Consider the following 21238-nt stretch of genomic DNA (forward strand, 5'->3'; position numbering starts at 1 on the left):
GTAAAAAAGAGTGCTTTTATTTAAACATATAATCTCTATCAAACTTAAGGTACTAAATAGATTTCAGACTTTGTCTATGCTAGATATAAGTGAGTCTAGAAATTGTGTAGAGGAGCTATAACATGGGGGTATTGGAATGCATTTTTCTGAGTAGAGTCTCTAATTTGAAGGAAAAGATGTACCTATTTTTTGGTCCTACTTCAGAGCAGAGGGAAGATATCTCTCAGGGAAAAACAAAATAAACAAACAAAAAACTCCTCCCTGATCTAAAACTGTAAAAAAAGGGGAGCATATCTATGTTTGTCAGCCTAGGAGATGTTAAGAGAATGGGCTAGAGTGGAAAGGGACTAAATTTACTATGCACATTTGCACCAACAGGAAGGCTTTGAAAAAGAGGTGTAATTGAAATACGTTCTTTCTAAGGACATTGGTTCATAGCTGGGCAAACATATAAGAAACACTGGAGGGTTTTATCAAATGTCACATTCCTTCCTCATTAGCCAAATTTCTGAGAGCCCCCTCCTTCACTGCACCTGTTCTAAATGAGAACCACTATTTTAGAATTTAAAAGTAAAAAGAAATTTGGACCAGGTAAATATTATTTTTCAAACGCTACCGTTTCCCCCAAATTCTTATTTTATACTATCCTTTGAGCACGAAGAGAATAACCCATGGATTTTATAAACACACACACACAGAGCAGAAGGTTAAAGAAAAATTTACTAGGAATAAGTTCATAGGGAAGAGATTGGGAAGAGAAGAATATATTTATTAAATATATTTATTTTTGATGGGATATATGCTAACTGTAGTTATCCGCAACCACTGATAAGAATGAAAGATAAACAGACTGAATTTATAGACAGTATCTACACAAATTTAGATGCACAAAGGCGAAATGAGTAATATTCAAATTAAAAAAATGGACAACTTTAGTTTCTACTCAGTAGGGTGAGAACTACCTCTCAGTTTGTGTGTGGCCCATGGACCCTTTCCATTAGATTCAATGGGGGCTTATTAAAAATAGAAAAGCCCAATTCTCATCCTAGAAATTCTCATCAATCTCTGGTTGAGGCATGGGAATCACATTTTTTAAAAGTTACACCAGGTAACTCTTATTCACTCTAAAGTTTGAGAAGTACTGATTATAGTGTAAAGCTATAAAAAAGAAAGGAACTTGTAAGGTGGAATGGAATTAAAGCACAAATGAAATAGGTCAGCTTTTAAGAGAGCTGTAGCCTTTTGTTTTATTTAAATTGGTATAATTATATCATAATGGGAGGTAATCTCTCCCTAGTCACTTTTCCCTCCAAGGGAGAAGAGTACTCATTTATGCAATGTAGTGATGATGATTAAGGAAGAGAGGATAATTTCAGAAGGTAAGGGGAACTGAAGGGTGGATACAAACATGATTTGGGTAGTTTGTGTCCAACAGGGAGGGTCTTAATATGGATCAAAAATATGTTTGTTTAGAGGGAAACCTTAACGTAAAACCAATCAAGCATATCCCCCTTCCCCACCCTCTAACCCAAATCAATTCAGAGATAGTGATACTGAAAGGTCACCAAATTGAGGTTTAGGCCCAGAGTTGCTATGGGATCCTGAAGAAAGAAAACTATCTGTTGAGCACCTATTATGTATTGTACATTTTCTAAAATACTATCTTATTTAATTCTGGAAATACCTTGAGAAACACTTATTGAGTGGCACCTGGGTGGCTCAGTTTGTTGAGCGTCTGACTTTGGCTCAGATCATGATCTCCCAGTTCGTGGATTTGAACCCTGCATGGGGCTATGTGCTGACAGCTCAGAGCCTGGAGCCTGCTTCGGATTCTGTGTCTCCTCTGTCTCTATCCCTCCCCACTTGCACTCTGTCTCTGTCTCTCTCTCTGTCTCTCTCTGTCTCTCTCTCTGTCTCTCTCTCGAAAGAAAAACAAACAACAACAACAAAAAAACCACACAACTTCCCCCTCTCCCCAACTTATTGTGATTGCTCCTTTAAGAGTTGAAATAAGTGTGGCTCAGATTGTCCAGGGTTAGTCAATATTGAAACAGATAAGAATCTGATCTTGGCCTTCTTGGCTCTAAAGTCTATGCTGTTACTGCCATAACACATTGTCTATCATGTGCGGGGAGCTAAAAGAAGTCTTTGGAAAGTTTGCATTCTAATAGAGAAAGGGAAAACATGCACACACACACATATACAGATCTGGAGAAAATGTGCATGTATGTGTAGGCATATATAGCTATACAATGTCCTAGGCAAAGAAACAGATCGTATACAGATTGATATGAAATAATGTACACAAATGCTGAAGGAGGAAAGGTGGTGGCATGTATTTTACTTTCATTGGTACATTTTTAGAAACATTTTAAAGAATGCATGGACTGCCCTTATTTAATTTTCTTAAAACTATCTTTGTACTAAACAAGATGAAAATGTGACCTAACTTTTCCACACTGTTTCAAAGGTGAGCAGTGACTGAGAGTATAATACCTCAATCACATCATCATGTTTTCTAAAAAGGATTACAACATTTGCTATTGCATGAAAATCAAGTTCAATTCGAGCGGCATATCATGGAAAGAAGTCACCTGTCTGTTGTAACTATAACTGTCTCAATGGACCTTTGTTATTTTTTTCATTGTTGTCAGCTTTCCTCCAAAAATATGCCATTGTTTCAATACAAAGAGGGAATAAATAGAAACATTCAAGAAAAAAAGCAACATCGTGTGCTTCAGTATCAGCATTGAGCTTTATAAGTATGCCTGATGGCTTTAGTAATCGAGAATGGGGTGAGTTGGGTAGCTGTGGAGCAGGTCTTCTAAGACAGAAGGTGGTGAAATGGGTGCTCTGGCTGCTTTCCATGGCTTTGTCAGCATTAGGATTTAGAGGAACTGCATGAAGAACTTCATAAAGCACACTCCTTTGGGCATATTCTCATCAAAGACGGTGGGTGAGAATTAGGAAGAATGCCCTCACAACTGCAAGCATAATTTAATACATTTGAAATGAGTGGATTAGAGAATAGGAAAGTATTAAGAGGTTGAGAAAAAAAAAATGGGTTGCAGAGATATCAAGTTATGCCAGAATCTGCAAGCCCGAACTTCTCCCACTTACTTACATGGCCTGTGTGGTTGGGCAATTTGTGAGACTTTTAGAATAGTAGCTCTGAAATAATAGAACTAAGCTAGGGAAATCAGAAGTACCATACATCATCACTAAATTCTCTCCTGCAATCTTTTGTCTGAAGATGTCAGGTGATGTCTCTTTTTTGAAGCTGCAAAAGGAGATACAGAAGAATTTAGCACTTTGTTTCAAGTCAACCTGTGAGTCAGCGAAGAACAAAATAATAATTGCCATCATTTGTTTTACATATCCTATGTGCCAACTACCGTTTTAAAATATCATGAGTATTTAATCTTTATAACAACCTATGATTATATTATTATACCCATTTTATAGGTGAAGAAATTGAGGCTCAGTTGGTAACATTATTTGCTCAGAGGTAACACATGGCAGAACTGGGAGTTAACCTAGGTCTATCTCACTCTAAACCTATGCTATTAACCACAATGTTGTACCATCCTCCCGTCTCCTGTATCTACCACAATGGTTCTACAGCAAGGATGATTTAACTGTCCCATTGTGTCAAAAGCTATAATTATAAGCAACAGTGTTATTATTCAATGGGTAGTCTTCTTAGTTTTCCTCCTGGTAGACAGGCAGCATTGCTATCTGTGTTCTATAAAGTAGGGGATTCAATGTTCAAAGATTAGGTAATTTGCATGTGGTTACAGGAATGGGTGAGTCAGTCAATAGTAGAGAGAGGATCTGTTTTTCCTGTTCACCTGTAAACTGAATCCAATATTGTCAAGTAGAAGAGTTAAATTAACACAGGTGTCTACATTATCTAGGAAATACTACTGTTATTATTATTATTTCCATTTGGATATGTACAGAAATATATGACCTTTTAAAAATTAGTTGTTCACTTTAAAAGCTTGTCAGGTTGCATTTAGCAAAATTCAGAGAGGGTACATATAGCAGGAAAAAATACATATAGATGATTCCACCATATATTTTCTTATTTGGTACTTATCAACTACCCTGTAAGGTAGATAATTTTAATAGTACCGTGAATTTACAGGTAGGGAAACCAAAGATTAGGAAGACCGAGACTTCCAAATCTCTGAGTAAGTGATTGGTAGAGCTGGAGTTTAATTCATCAGTTGAATTTCTTTTTACACATGAGGCCTAAGAAAACTCCTGATACATGGAGCAGAGTTGCTGTGGGTGAAGTGGCACTAAGGCTTGGGAGCCTTACTCGCTTTGTTTTCTTATCCCCTTAGGCATGCATGAGGCAACTTGAGGGATTTTTCAGCCCACTTTGAAAACAAATTAATTTCTCATTATTATGGTGGAAATAATGACAAGAGCCAACAGTTGTTGAACCTTTATTATGTGCCTGGTCTGATGGCAATTGCTCTATAGGTGTTATTTTGTTTAACCCTCAGAAGAACCCTATACTTAGGTCCTATCATTAGCCCCATTTATAGGTGGGGACATGTAGACTTAGAGAGAGTGAGTAATTTCAGAGCCACTTAGCTAGTGAGAGGCAGAGCCAGGACTAAATCCAAACTCATGGATGCCAATGAGTTTGATGCCAAAGCCCAGACACGGAAATGGAAGTCCTTTGTTTAAAGTCATAGAGCATAATCAAGAGTATCTTAAAATCAGCTGCTAGAGAATATTAACTAAAAGTATTTTATCATATTTTCCATATACAGAAACTATTAAAAAGTTAGTAATATATTTCTTGATGTTCTCTTTTCACAAAGATAATTACATAAAAGTGGCAATTTACCTTGATTGCAATTAATCTGTTTTGCATATTTTAATAGCATTGGATTTCTCTATGTAGGAGTGACAAGAAATTTAGGGTAACAGAGGTTTATATAAAAGGGAATTAATATAAACAAGTCTGGAGGCAAACAGGTAAACCTGGGAGGAGATTAACAAAGTAATCAGGAATTTAGGCTCCTGCTGTTGTGCTGTCCCACTAGCAATGAATATACATCCTCTAAATCACGGTCCAATATGATTGCCTGAGCTCCAACTAGCACATATGCATTCTAGCTATGAAATGCACATCAGGATTCCACCCACTGGAATAGAGACTCATTAGTCAGAACTTACTCACACGGTGACTCCTATGGACAAGGGACACTATTCTATTTTCCAGATGGCCACGTGCTTAACCAAATATCAAAAATTCTATTAATAAGAAGAAAATATTTGGGATATACATTTACAAGTATCTACTACAGACATGTTAAGTTTGAACGATGGTAAGTGTATCCTCTATGTGATGACAGCAGGCAGTAGACATATGGGTCTGAAGTTAGCAAAGTGATCTGAGCTGCAGTTATGGATTTGGTAGCCATCAGCATATAGATATGAATTAAAGCCGTGGGTGTTGGTAACTGAAAATATTTTATTCTTTTGGATAAAAAAACACTGCCTTTATAATTTTATGGTATTGATTTGCACAGCAAGTTCTACCTTATTCTAACAGGATCTGAGCATATTTCATTATTATCATTAAATGCCAATATGTTAGGGTATTATTAATGTAATTATATAATGATCAATTTTATAAATTCTGTGTTCCATTCAAGAGTTAAGACCCAACACTTTCATATATTACAGGTCAACAACTGGGGCAGGGGATTCATTAATCAAGAAATCTCACATCTGGAAGAATAATATAAATATTAACAGAATCAGTAATTTTCCAATTGTCCTTCATTGACAAATGAATTCAGATATTATAACAGGAGTTTCTAGACTACTGGAGGGATTCTTCGATTGTGGCTAACAGTGTTTGCAGGAAAACAGCAACCTGGAAGACACCATAGAGTCTTAGCATGTGTTTCAATGGATATGTTCCAATTTTAAGGGCCTTTACTGTTTTATGTAAAATGAAATGTCATGGGTCTAGGGATTTTTAAACTGGCTTAGGAGGCAAGCAGTAAAGACATTTTATGACTTCCTCTTACAAAACTTGGATCACTTGCAGTCCCTTACTTGTAATCCCTTACTTTGTTCCAGTTATCTGGCATGTGGCAACCAGAGAAAATTATGTTAAAGCTACTTGTTTGATAAATGCTGAATTTTTATTACAAAAATATTAAGCATTTTTAAGTCATGTGAGACATGGAACACTAACTTTGCTGGAAATTAAAGAGCATTTAGATCAGTTAAAGTCCCCATTGTTTTTTTTAACAAATGAAGAAAATGAGAGCACGTGCAACAATGGTGCAAGTTGGAGATTAAGGGATGCTGGAATTTGTGTGATGTTGCATATGCTCTCAGGTTTTTCAGCTGAGAAACTTCAGGCTCAGATGAAGGACTTCATCCTTAAAATTTTTTTAACGTATTTTTTTGAGAGACGGAACACTAGCGGGGAGGGGCAGAGAGAGCGGGGAGACACAGAATCTGAAGCAGGCTCTAGGTTCTGAGTTGTCAGCACAGAGCCCCATACGGGGCTTGAACTCACGAATCACAAGATCACCACCTGAGCTAAAGTCGGAGGCTATCCTGACTGAGCACCCAAGCGCCCCAGAAAGGACTTAATCCTTAAGTAGAACCCTCAGGACTAAGATGCAGGTCACTGGTTTTATAGTTCAGAGCTATTTTCTACTATATCATGCCAACTCTCATAGGAGGCATCTAAGCAAGTTATGAGAAAGATTTGGTAGGAAGATATCTAACGTTACAAACAGTTTCTGAAAGTTTATATATTAGCCTCAGAGCAGCCCCAAACTGAGGTTTCTCAACTATTTTTCTTCTAATAAGACCTGCCGCCCACATACTCACCACTTCCTGTGAATTCCTATTTTCTTTACACTTTTAAGTGCGTACAATTCCCACGACTAGTTGCAGTGGCATCCCTTGTCGACATTTCTGTGGGAAACTGGCTTTTCAAGTTCCTTACTCAGATCGTGCCAATTTAATATCTTGAAGTGGAAAGAGTTTGAGGAAAAGAAAGCAAATATATCTGCGGAATTAAAGATTAAGATAGCTCAATTTATAAGTCTATAAACCCATACCTAATTTCTTAATAATATCTTTAAGTTCTGTTTCACCACATCTACCTATGATTATATATTTCTAGAGGTCAAGCTAAGTGTCAACCTGAATTTTAGTTTGTAGTTTCCTGTGCTGCACCATATCTGTCTGGGAACTTAATAAATACCTTGATGATCACACAATGGAGATCAGAGACATTCCTTCCTGTTGAGTTGCCACTAATACTTGCCACTAATATAATATGTGTATTTAACAAAGTCTAATGATCACATGTGTGATTTTCACAACTTCCATTTAAATTAGGTGCCAGAAAAGATATTATTACTTGAGTTTATGGTTGGTTAAATATAGGAATGGTTAAGCTATGGGTTTTGGCTAAGTTAACAGTTAATGAGTGTAGGGTTTTTTCCATCAACAATGTTTATTCACAATATCTATTTAAAACTTCCTACTGTACTAAGTACTGTATTTATTACTGTACTAAGTAATACTATGTTTTTGTGCCTACAATTTCAATAATATTTAGATATTTTACAATGTGAAATCCCATTACGGAGTCATTTCAGTAATAATCAAGGAAGTGCTGTCAGATATGTTAAAAATTGTTGTAGAGCTTGGTATGAATGATTTTATACTGCTCCCCTCCCTACCCCATCATATTGCTTTTAGTAGGTAGTAATTGGTGTCACCTGCCAATAATGAAGGAAACGCTAAGAGTGTTACAAAACTAATTTTTGTTTCAATGCTAGGAATATTGTGGAGAATAGAACTATTACATTATATATGTTTTTTTTTTTTTTTTGTGAGAAAAATGTGGCGTTGCTACTGAATAATTGATCAGATTTATTTTATGGTTGCCATGAAGAATGTATCTGAACATGGTTGGCTTGTTTGCTCTGTTTGTTTACTTTTGTTTTTGAGTTGGTTGCTGGTAAGCTACAAATTTTGTGGCCGGACTTAAGGAAATGTCTAAATAGGAATTACATAGTTTTAGTATTACTCCCATTTTATGTTTTCACTCATGTTTTGTTTTCTCCTTGCAGAGAATTTAAATTCTCTCTAAATTTAAATTTAAACTTATTTTTTGGGACAGAGAGAGACAGAGCATGACGGGGGAGGGGCAGAGAGAGAGAGGGAGACACAGAATCGGAAACAGGCTCCAGGCTCTGAGCCATCAGCCCAGAGCCCGACGCGGGGCTCGAACTCACGGACCGCGAGATCGTGACCTGGCTGAAGTCGGACGCTTAATCGACTGCGCCACCCAGGTGCCCCTCTAATTTAAAACTTTTAAAAAATGCTATATTTGAGAGAGTGGAGGAGAAAGGGCAGAGAGAGAGGGGGACAGAAGATCTAAGCAGGCTCTACACTGACATTAGAGAGCCTTACGTGGGGCTCAACCTCACAAACTGTGAGATCATGACCTGAGCCAAAGTCAGACACTTAACTGACTGAGCCACCCAGGTGCCCTTCGCATCTCTAAATTTAATTTAATACCATATATACTATATTATATCTATATCTATATATCTATATCTATACTAATGTCCTTTTAAGTTACCTTAAGCCAATCTAGAACAAGATGGAATATAAATAAAAACATTTATAATAAAAACAATGAGCTTCTACCATTTATCTTAGCTGTAAGGAGAAAATGGAAAAGGTTTTTGGTAATTAGACTACCACCTTGTTGTAATTGTAACTTCTCTATGTGAATTTTCATAGTTATCATTCTTGAGAATGCACACATAATTCAGTCCAAAGGCCTGACTGATGTTATTAGACACTTTATAAATTTGTGTAACAGTTGACAGTACAGAAATATGTTATTTGCAATTTTATAAGAAGTAATTTGTATTTCTTTAAAAAAAAACAGCAATGAAAATATATGATCCATGCACACATATACAAATGTTAATTCCACCCTGTATATTTTTAGAGTCTCATTCTACAAAGTATAAGAAAGATTAAAGATCTCTCCAATGCCTACTGGTATGAGTTTTCCACAGAGGAGAAAGCACCTGAGGTATTTGTGTAGATAGAACAAGCAGGCACAACTCAATAAGCTAAAGAAATAAACAAGTGCCAAAATGTAATAAAAATTGAATAAAATAGTTATTACTTGATATTTGAAATCCTAAGTGCTGACTTAGGGGATTAGCAATGTCATAAGGTACCAGGTTGTTACTTTATGTGGTATCTTTCTTCATGCTTTTCTTTTGATATTGTAATATACAGACCTTAATAGCCCCAGATAACATGTTTCCTGAAATTAATGTCCCTCCTTTGCATTTATCACTTTCTGTACTATGATCACACTTTACAGTGGATAGATCAAATCACAGTTGGAAAATCATAGTTTTCAGGTGAAATAGAAATATTAACCCAAAGCTTGATCATTAAAGTGTTTTATGGAAATCAGGTTTACTTAATGAATTATTCTTCACAACTTCTGACCTGTCTTTCCTGTGTGTAATATGCCAAGTTCTTTTCCAAGGCTAAGGCAGACTAGAAGTGCTTTGAGAGAAATTAAAACCTACACTATGGTGTTGACAAACATTCAGTTTAATTTGGTTTAGTCATTTTAATTCATTTCCCTCTGTGAATATATCTAAGTCAGAGAATGTAGATATAAGTAAGGCTCAGTCCCTATCCTCAAGGAGTTCAGAATACATACTTCAACGTGATGCTCTGATGCTTGGGGGGGGCAGGGCAGGGGATAGACCTAACTAAGGGGACTTTTTGAACTGGCTCTTAAATACACATGAGCTTTTGATGCAAGCAGAGCTTAAACTCTGTTACTCCACCTAGGAGGCAGCAGAAACAAAGGCGAAGAGCCTGAAAGCTCATGGGGAAAAGGGGGAATGTCAGTTTGGGTTTCTAGTAGTCTCAACTGGCTATATCACTTCTAGAAAGATAGCTTACTGAAATGGAGAGTGATCCAGAGATTGGGAGGACAGAAAAGAAAACTTGTTAAGCTACAGGAAAAATTTTAATGAGAATTCCAGAATAAGGTCAGTGACAATGGGATTGCAGACAGACTACATTAAATTTGCCATGCAGATGAGACTGGAAAATGAAAAGATTATTATAGCTTCCCAACACAATTTGCATTGACTTGTAGGTTATTGCTTAAGTCAACCATCAGTAAACTATGGCCCAAGAGCCAAATCTGGCCCACCACCTGTTTTTGTACAGTGCTTGAGCTAAGAATAATTTTTATACTTTCGTGGTTGAAAACAAATCAAAAGCCATGACAAATGAAAATTATATGAAATTCAAATTTCAGTGTACAGAAATAAAGTTTTATCGGAACACAGCCATGCTCATTTGTTTATGTATATTGTCCATGGCTGTTTTGGGCCTACAAGGGCAGAGCTGAGTAGTTGCAACAGAAAATGTGTGGCCCAGGAAGCCTAAAATAGTTTCTATCTGAACTTTGACAGAAGAGTTTGCTGACCTGTAGTTGAAGTAGTTGATAATAATGCTTTGGAACCATCAGCTTTACAGATACTGTGCACATGTTCATTCAAAACATCTCAGCTGGACTGGTCTGGTGAAACACGCAGACTAGGAATATCAGTGCTGGTTACCGTTACAGAGAATAAGCAAAGAGTTTGAGATCCACTGTTAATCAGTCTATGATGGTGGTGTGATGTGCGGGCTTGTGCTGATAAACTTTCCTTTGAAGCACTGTGAGCCCTGACTTACTCCAGTGCTTGCCATGAGGTTTATTTGCCTTAGTGTCTTTTTTTTTTTTTTTTTTTTTTGCCCTTGCCTTTTTGTTGTTATCTCTGCTTTTCTTTTTTAGTACCATTCTAAATTGACACATTAGGAAATGATAATGATAATACAACTCTGGACATATTACTTATCTTTTGGCCATTTTAGGCTTCTAAAAATGTACCCATATTTTATTTGCTGTATTCACTTGCTATATTCATTATCTAATCACACATATCCTCAAACCGAAAAGAAAAATCACAGAAAAAAGGAAATTTGATGCCACTGAAACTATTAGAATTTATCTAGTCTGTCTGAAGGTGTGATTTTACATGAAAAGGTTCAGAAAAGTTTCAACAGGCCACAACAATCGTTGGACAGGATTTCTGTACAAGAGGGGTTAATTACATTAAGTGTCTATTGATAGGCACTTTATTCCTCCATTTTACCTATTTTTTTTGAGCATACTTCAACCACATGTAATTAGGAATAATTCAGTATTGGATCTCTTTCTGAGAGAGCAACAAAAAAAGTAATTAAGAAACAGGGTGAATCAGTTTGAAAAACAATGCCATATAGACTGGGAAGAGAAGAGATAATGTTTCAGATGACTAACATCTCAGCAATGTGGTCATTACCATTATTATTAATAATGAAAATAACGATACTAATAACAGTCCTTGCTGACTGTTTTCTACTTGTGAACCCAGAGTAATAAAAAATTTTTTACCATTTTAATCTCTATATAGCTCATCATGTTAGGTGGGGTCTGAAATTATTATCTCTGGTTTTGACCTGAAGAAAATAAGAGAGAGAATAAGAGAATCTATTGGTACAAGATTATACAATAAATAAATTGGTGGCAGGACTCAGAATCAGACTCTCTTAATTGTTTATTCAAAGTGTTTTTGGTAGATTCCCTTTTCTCTTTGTCCCATGCTGTCCCTGTTGTCCCTTCAAATTACCAAAGACAGAGCATCACCAAAATTGTTGTGAATCGTGGGGGTTAGGACAGTACCTTGGGCACAATAGTGATGGGAAATCCATAAAAAGACAGGTATAATCTTCCTTGTTAATTTTTTCTTACCTTTTTAAAAATCTCTCTCTCTCTTTTGTTTAATTCAAAAGCTATTATGTTTGTGGTTTTTAAAAAATGAATGCATCATAACACAAAAAGTAAATAAAATGAAAGTCTCTCATATTTCTGCTATTCCACTTCTTGCTATTAGTAATTTTGTGTCTCTTTCTCTACATTTTGCTATGCACACATGTAGTTTCATTATTTAAAAACTGGAACACAGAATGCATATATTTCTGCAACATTTTTTCATTAAAATATATCATTGACTATTTGAATGTTAATACTTCTAGATTTACCCCATCAATTTAACAGCTGCATTGTTTTACTTTGCTGTCTTGATTAAAAGTTATCATAGAACAATTAGAATTTCTGCCATATTTCACAACTCTACATAGTGATAATATATTTTTGATAATTACAGCACATTTCCAACAATTACAAATTCATATTCTTCATCTGGCATGTTTTGATATTAGTTGAGAAGCCCTTCCCTCCCCACATTCCCCCCAAAGTTTTGCTTACGTCTGCTATATCCATCTCCTTTCTTCTGCAACAGGTGAATAGCAAGCATTCAGAGATGAAGGAGCAGGGATCAGTTTTTAGGTTCTTAGGCACATTTGCACATAAAAAATAATAACCTCCTCGTGGAGCAGTCTTTTATATTGCAGTAATTGCCATTCTAGGATCAGGTGTTTGGAATATCACTCAAGGGAGGACTGAAGATTGAAGAGACGGGGGAGAGGAAGGTGAAGTTTCCTTGGCTATAATCCCATAGGAAAATCACAGGAACAAGGGAGGAGACCAAACAGAGTCTCTGGAGTCTTTCCCTATATCTCTGTGTTTTCAGAATCATATCTCAATGATGATAGTATTGACTTCTGCGACAGTGTTCCCACAGAATAAAACATCGAGACAGAGCCAGGGTATGATGAGGTATGATAGGGACCAAAATGATATCACTTCCTCGTCCTACATAACTGGAAACAGAGTCCCCTTGATTCCTGTAAGCAAAAATTATTTATTGCAAAATGCTTTCCAGTTTGCAAGAAGTTTTCACATTCATGACCTCATGCAGGATTCTGCAATCAATCATGTGCTTTAGACAGAATGGCTATCCTGTCCCTTATCAATGAATGGGCAACTTAGTTCAGAGTTTAAATGATTTTTCCAAGTTGCATAGCTACTAAGGAAAGAGGTGACTCAGAGTCCTCCTTATTTTGGTTGAACTTCCTGTGTTCCTCCAGGATAGCACCACACTTTCTCACCAGTCCTCATGTACCAGACAGTGCTCTGGAGACAAGCATACGTGCCAATGATTCTACCAGTATCTCAAGACATTTAAAATAACAGAATCCTTGGGGCGCCTGGGTGGCGCAGTCGGTTAAGCGTCCGACTTCAGCCAGGTCACGATCTCGCGGTCCGTGAGTTCAAGCCCCGCGTCGGGCTCTGGGCTGATGGCTCAGAGCCTGGAGCCTGTTTCCGATTCTGTGTCTCCCTCTCTCTCTGCCCCTCCCCCGTTCATGCTCTGTCTCTCTCTGTCTCAAAAATAAATAAACGTTGATAAAATAACAGAATCCTTATTTAAAATAACAGCAACTCTGACTTATTATTTTATTTTCTCCAACTTTTGAGTTTGCTTAGCAACTATTATAGCACAAGGGAACAGCAACTGTGATAATTAAACAAAAACCTGGTTGACAAACATTTTTCAGTAACATGCTTTTGAAGAAAGAACAAATGGGAGAGCTTGAGGGAATCTTACACAGAAGGGATTTCCTGCAGTGTTACTGAAATTTGGAGTCAAACAGGTTCTTTGGAAGAGAGTTCTGGGTATCTTTTATGTGTATCCTCAAAGTTTGTTTGGAGACAAATTAGAAAAACTGAAGGAGAATAGAATTAGAAATTCTATCTGGAATAGTATAGATCAAGCTGTAATGCGTTTCATGGACTATTTAAGATTCTAGAGTGGTAGAAATAGGCTTTAAACATTTTTATAACCTCTACAGTGCCTAACTCAGTATTTTGAACCTAGCCAGCTCTGTAAATCATAACTAACACTTACACAGCACTTTCTACATGCCAGGCACTGTGGTAGGCACTTTACATATAGTAATTCATATAATCCTTACAAAAATCCAATGAGGGGCGTCTGGGTGGCTCAGTCGGTTAAGCGTCCGACTTCAGCTCAGGTCACGATCTCGCGGCCTGTGAGTTCGAGCCCCGCGTCGGGATCTGGGCTGATGGCACAGAGCCTGGAGCCTGCTTCCGATTCTGTGTCTCCCTCTCTCTCTGCCCCTCCCCCATTCATGCTCTGTCTCTCTCTGTCTCAAAAATAAATAAAAGTTTAAAAAAAATTTAAAAATCCAATGAGATACGTACTGTCATTATCATCTTCACGTTATGGATGAGGAAACAGGCACAGAGATGTCAAATTACTTGCCTAAGGTCAGGCAACCAGAGGCCGGGATTAGCTTCAGCAGCCTGGGACCAGGGTGTGCGCTAAACCAGAACAGTACTCTACCACCTGAGTGTCCTGAATTCCCCAGAAATGTCTGCTTTAACTAAGGAATACATGTGGCACATACTGTGATATAACCCATTTATTTGCTTTCTTTCTCAGGCGAGCTGTGGTGAGGGCCAGAAAGAGAACTTGTTTGGAGCCCTGGGCTATTGGCCTCATCACCTTTATATCCCTGATTGTCCTGGCAGTGTGCATTGGACTTACTGTTCATTATGTGAGATACAGTAAGTATGGGCTGCCCTGGCATCATGTGATTTACCCCCAAATATTTCCTCTTGTGCATTCCAGTTTTGATTTGCCTCAGGCCTATTCATTCATGCCCACAACTTATTTGCATAGCTGGTACAAAGAATTCTTTACCTACCTGTCTCTTACTTAATCCTCACAAGCCAAGAAGGATTCTTTCATCTATCTTTGATGTAGCAATGCTTCCTGCTGGGAATAGCATGCTAGTTTTAATATTCGTTAATAAGCGATAATCAAATATTAAATAGGAAGACCATAGGAGAGTTAGAGTCCACTGTGTTGAGTTGTTTGAAGACATAGGACAATCACCTTGATTTAAAATTATTCCAACTTATTGAAATCCTGAGAGCCCAATAAATTAATTACATAATCAAGGATCAGAGAGAAGTAGGCTCTATTCTTTACGAGTAAGATAGAAAAATGCTCATAATGATATATTGTTGAATAAGTGCCCATTTCTGTTATTTTAAATCTAATCTCGGAATATATTACATGTGATTAAAGAGGATAGGATATGCTGAGAAGGTTAATTATAAAGAGGTTCACTCTGGTAGTCAGGTGTCTCACGTCTAGATGAACCATGAGTGTGCTATGTTATTAGAAAGGTCCCCAGGGTGCTTTAGGACTATTCTTCTATAACAACCCTTCTGAAGTTTCCCTCTACTTTGCTTGGGGTTGTAATTACTTGACTCCACTATGACCTATTGGCTTAATATCTCCCTTAGTGACTAATTCTTTGATGTCAAGACACTGTAACCAAAGAAGCTAATCACTTGATTCAAATTTAATTGCAAATTTGCACAAGTTGCTTTCCTATAAAGAGACAGTATGATCAGTAAATTGGTTATCTACTTCCACTAGCAGACATAATCTCAATTCTAATCTCAAATCCAATCTCAATTTCTAAAGCAAGGTGGACCATTTCTGGGTAGTTTAAAGTAAAAATATTTAAAGTAAATACTTGTTTTGGTAGAATTTGCCCACACACAAATCTTTAAATTTGGAGTATCTATATTTTGATGATTTCTCTGGAGCATGTTTTTTTTTTTTTTTAATTTTTTTTTCAACGTTTATTTATTTATTTATTTTTTTAAAAAAAAAATTTTTTTTTTTTTTTACGTTTTATTTTTATTTTTGAGACAGAGAGAGACAGAGCATGAACGGGGGAGGGGCAGAGAGAGAGGGAGACACAGAATCGGAAGCCGGCTCCAGGCTCCGAGCCATCAGCCCAGAGCCCAACGCGGGGCTCGAACTCACGGACCGCGAGATCGTGACCTGAGCTGAAGTCGGACGCTCAACCGACTGAGCCACCCAGGCGCCCCAAACGTTTATTTATTTTTGGGACAGAGAGAGACAGAGCATCAACAGGGGAGGGGCAGAGAGAGAGGGAGACACAGAATCGGAAACAGGCTCCAGGCTCTGAGCCATCAGCCCAGAGCCCGACGCGGGGCTCGAACTCACAGACCGCGAGATCGTGACCTGGCTGAAGTCGGATGCTTAACCGACTGCGCCACCCAGGCGCCCCTGGAGCATGTTTTTAATTAAAAAAAAAAAGAATGGCTAAAATAACTTAATTCTATAGTTCTGTTATGAATATATTGAGTCTCATTATATTATAAACATCATTATTTCTCTCTACAGATGCCTAGCACTGTATGATAAAGATTAGTGAGGGGTATCTAGGTGGCTCAGTCTGTCAAGTGTCTGACTCTTGGTTTCAGCTCAGGTCATGATCTTACGGCTCGTGAGTTTGAGTCCCGGATTGGGCTGTGCTGACAATGCAGAGCCTGCTTGGGATTCTCTCTCTCCCTTTCTCTCTCTGCCCCTCTCCTGCTCATGCTGTCTCTGTCTCTCTCAAAATAAATAAACTTAAAAAAAGATTAGTAAATCATATGTATGATATCTTCATGGGGGCATACTTTGGTTTGTCTGACTTCACAAGGAATTCCTAGTAATGCTAGAGGTTTCATTACTGAAGTGAGAGAAAATGTTTCTTACTATTTCTCCTTTGCTTTTTCTAAGCCATGCATTATAAGGCTTACAAATCTTACTCACATGCATAAAATGAAAACCTGGCAAGGTTTTTCCAGTAACTTGTTCCTGGATCCTATTGTCTGGATGATCAGTATGGTAATATGGAACACTCAACTTCCACTGCCCACACAGCACATCTGAATAAATAGTGATTGTTGTGATATGTGTTACTGTCTTACATGTATGACCCGCCCTCTGTTTGGAGATATAAACAAAGAACAGAGTGGATATAGCACATGAGCATTGAGGAGTTGGCACACCTAGATAACCAACTAAACCAAATAGTTACGGAAACAGACAGGTTAGGATGGAAGTAATTCACCTTGAAAAAAACATCATTTTGGCAAAAAGTCCAGGACAGCATAGAATTGTGTGGGCGGCTTCTATCCAGGGGCCTTTAGGTCTGCCTTTTTGCCCTTTTGTAAATTGTCTGACAGGAGGTGACTCTCTTATGAGCAATATCCTTATAGGTTACAGATTCAGGAACTTGTTAGAAAATTATCAGCAAACTAGTGTTCATCCTTATTTTTCTTACTTTTCTGTTAATATTCCTCAATAATATTTCCCAACAACTACACATGCCATATAATTTTGGCAACTGGGAATATATTTTGACTCTTGGTGACCTATTTGAGTCTCTCCAACAAAGTAAAATATTGACTACAGATAAGTTGTTCATTTGGGTGAAACATATGAAGTTGTCATATTTGAGCATATTTGGCTTATACAAATGGCAGTTTCAAAAAGTCAATCAAATAATTTAAAACAGAATAAGAATAATATGTATAAGTCAGTTATCTCTACTTTTCAGTGAGGGGATAGGTACCCCACCAGTAGTATTACATGGGAGCTTATTAGAAATGAGGATTATTATGCCCAATTTAGACCCAATGTTCAGTATTTCAATAAATTAAAAAGCTTCTTTGGGATTATGTGTATTTCCGGGGAACTTCCTGGATTTCAGGTCATTCTGGCCTTTCAGGGCAAGACCGTTCAGTGAAAGGGAGGTAAGGAAAGAGGGAACAAGGCAAAACCTCCCTAGCACCTCACTTTGGTGGCTCATTTCCAGGAGGTCCTAACATTTCAGGCTGCCATCCAACATCTTTTGCATCACTGACCATTCCTTAGCCATTCCCTAGCCTTGCCAACCCAACCAAATCCTCTGGATGGCTCGGATATTCTTTTGAAATTTACCAGTAGTTTTTTCCCAAAACTCTTATGTATGAGAGACTTCTTATACAGCTTCAGTGAGTGGGTTTGGTTTTTCCCACCCAAAAAGTGGTATGTAAAGAAAGTTTGTGTTATGAGAATTAGAGCTTGACTTGAAATCCAGTTCTGTCTTTTCTGGCTATGTCATGTTAGAGTTGGGCAATTTCCTTACATTTCAGAGACTGTAGTCTTTACCTGTTAAATGTGGACATACTGCCTTCCCATGGAGATTATAGTAAACTAATGTTAGTTTCCCTTTCCTCTGGGGTTCAAGTGAAGAGGAAAAGAATGAGAAGCAAGAGAGAAGAGGAAAGAAATTGAGATTGCGTAAGGCACACTCCATTCTCCTACAATAACCACACACAACTGTCTTGATCACCATTATATTCCTAATACTCAACACAGAGTCTTTCATAGAAGAATTAATATTTGTTGAAATAATGAATCTTCTTAAGGTCCCATGCTTGCTTCAGGTATAGAAGGGTAGATGAATACTGCGTTAATTTTCAGCAGGCCCAAAATGAGGGCTGCTTAAACCGGATGAAGAAAGTGTAGACAATGGCTAAGGAAACAGGACACTCCTTATGGCTGGTGGGAGAAAATAAGTGGAGTGAGAAGGGAGTCAGGTGAAATTAAGTGTCCCTGGAAGGTTATGTCAGATGGCAGCTCTAGCTCTCTACCTGAACTCCAAGCATTTTCATCTCTACCCTTATCTCCTTCTTTAGCCCCAAAACATTTTCTTACACTATGGTCCCTGTGGCCAGAATTGATATGTAGTTTCCTGAATTGGAAGAAATCTACTTCTGGAATATAATAGTAAGTTTACTAGGGGCGCCCGGGTGGCTCAGTCGGTTAAGCGTCTGACTTCAGCTCAGGTCACGATCTCGTGGTCCGTGAGTTCGAGCCCCGCGTAGGCCTCTGGGCTGATGGCTCAGAGCCTGGAGCCTGCTTCCGATTCTGTGTCTCCCTCTCTCTCTGCCCCTGCCCCGTTCATGCTCTGTCTCTCTGTCTCAAAAAAAAACAAAAACAAAAAAACAACAACAAAAAAAAACAAAAAAAAAATAAGTTTACTCTTTGGAAACTTCTGAGTCCATTTTATTTTGACACTTCTTAAAAAAATTTAAATCCAAGTAAGTTAACTTATAGTGTAATGATGGTTTCAGGAGTAGAATTTAGTGATTCATCACTTATATATAACACCCAATTCTCATTCCCACAAGGTCCCTCCTTAATGCCCATCACCCATTTCGCCCATTCCCCACTCAACACCCCTGTAGCAACCCTCAGTTTTTTCTCTGTATTTAAAAGTCTCAAATGGTTTGCCTCCCTCTCTGTTTTTATCTTATTTTTCCTTCCCTTCCCCTCTGTTTATCTGTTTCATTTCTTAAATTCCACATATGAGTGAAATCATATGATGTTTATCTTTCGCTGACTGCTGAGTCCATTCTTGTTTGTACGTTCTGATGGTGTAACTTGCTGCCTCTCGTGGCTAATTCAGGAATGGGTAACAAATGACTAATCAGCCCGCAGGAACACCAAGCATTTCTTATGGCTTTTACACTCTAAATCTTATGATGATGAGTGTTGTTTTTTATTCTGAGATAACCAGGAAGCTCAGGGCAAGATAATGGAGATGACGACCTGGGGTAGGACACTCTTTCTGGTCTAAACAGGGAAATAATGATGTTTTACACACATCTAATTAAAAGTATTATGGGTTTTTTTCCCTCTCTCCTCATAGACCAAAGGAAGACCTACAATTACTATAGCACATTGTCATTTACAAGTAACAAACTATATGATGACTTTGGAAAAGAGGCTTCTAAAAATTTCACTGAAATGAGCCAGAAAATTGAATCAATGGTAAGCACTTTTTTCTCCATTTCTAGGCATTTGCAATCACTTTATATCATAAGTTTTGGTACCTAGCTTCCAAAACATCCATTCAACTGATCTTGTGTATCTTTGAAAAATGGGAAGCAGCCCTGCCTGAAAGATATAAAACAAACTGACAGTACATGACTTGGAGAGCACACCTTGCAGGGCTGAGGCAAGTGAACTGTAGACTTCCTTCATGTCCCTCCTACTTGCTCTTCAATAGCTAGTGCTACAATCTTGATGAGTGGAGTCCAGGAATTTTGGGAATGTGAGGGTGACCCAAAATATGACTGTTGTATCCTATAGAAGACACCTTGAGCAAAAGACCATGAGACTGAAACTATTCAGACACATACTTGAATGGTATTTTGGTATTCAAAAATATCTGACCTTGGGCTGGTTTTTGGTATATGAGTCTATAGGAAATACATGGATACTCATCTCTACCTTTAAGACATCAACATTCATCCTCAGAGATGAATCAAATATTTTAAAAAGTGGAAAAATTATCAGTTTAGGCCAAGAGAGCAACAGTCTGTGTGATGATTCGAATCATTATCAGATTACTTAGAGAATAATTTGGACTTTTCCTGACAGTGTATGAGGTAATTTGTGGCATATGATGTGATGGAAAATACCCTAAACTAGAAGTTGGGACACTTAGTTTTAGAACCACCTGTTACCAATTTTCATTCTGGACAAATTTTCTTATGTGAAAATTAAGGTATTAGACTAGATAATTTTAAAATTGTCTTCCATATCCAATATCCTGAGTGAGAACATAATGGCAGTTATGTGCATAGAAACTGCCTAATAGACTAGAAGCCTGAGGATTTAAATACATTTGTAAGGAGGGGGTCAAATCCTGGTTGAATTTGTACTTATAAACAACAAATCAGGAAAATATCTGAATATACTCTCTTCTAAAACTATATTATATATATACATATACACATATATATAGACTGTATATGAATATACTCTCTTCTAAGACTATATATATATATATATATACACATATATATGTATATATATAAAATAAAGAAAAGAAAATGGAACTAAAAAGGTCAAAAAAGATGCAACTATTTGCCTTGTTTTTTGACATTCACTAAAAGAAATTTTATAAGATCCAAAATGATTTACGTATGAAGGAATATAGATAGGACTCTTGAACACTCTTAAAATTAATAACAATTTTTAAATTATTTGATTAAATATAAGCCCTTAAATAAAAATATCCAAGTGAATGTTGTCATTAGAGGACTCACTTGTACTATGCTGATCTGTCTTATAATTGAAGTAACTGCTCTTGGGCACAAAGAGGAGTCAGCAAAAGATATGAAAGAATAAAAAGGCTCATTGTTCCTGTCAGTCAATCACTAGCTTGTAGTAACTGTGTTTGGTTAATATTCACACACTTGAAACCAAGAAATACTTGACATGTTTACCTTGAC

At 37.3% G+C, this 21238-nt stretch overlaps 1 protein-coding gene across 1 annotated transcript in view; it reads left to right on the forward strand.

Moving 5' to 3' along the window:
- The window catches only part of TMPRSS11E (transmembrane serine protease 11E), a 61943-nt gene that overhangs the window by 21872 nt on the left and 18833 nt on the right, over window positions 1–21238 (forward strand). The window contains 3 exon segments of the mRNA XM_030314495.1: window positions 12744–12829; window positions 14517–14641; window positions 19648–19769. Of these exon segments, the coding sequence (XP_030170355.1) occupies window positions 12744–12829; window positions 14517–14641; window positions 19648–19769 (333 nt within the window).

The sequence above is a fragment of the Lynx canadensis genome, chromosome B1 (genome assembly GCF_007474595.2).
Source record: "Lynx canadensis isolate LIC74 chromosome B1, mLynCan4.pri.v2, whole genome shotgun sequence".
NCBI classification, from domain to species: domain Eukaryota; kingdom Metazoa; phylum Chordata; class Mammalia; order Carnivora; family Felidae; genus Lynx; species Lynx canadensis.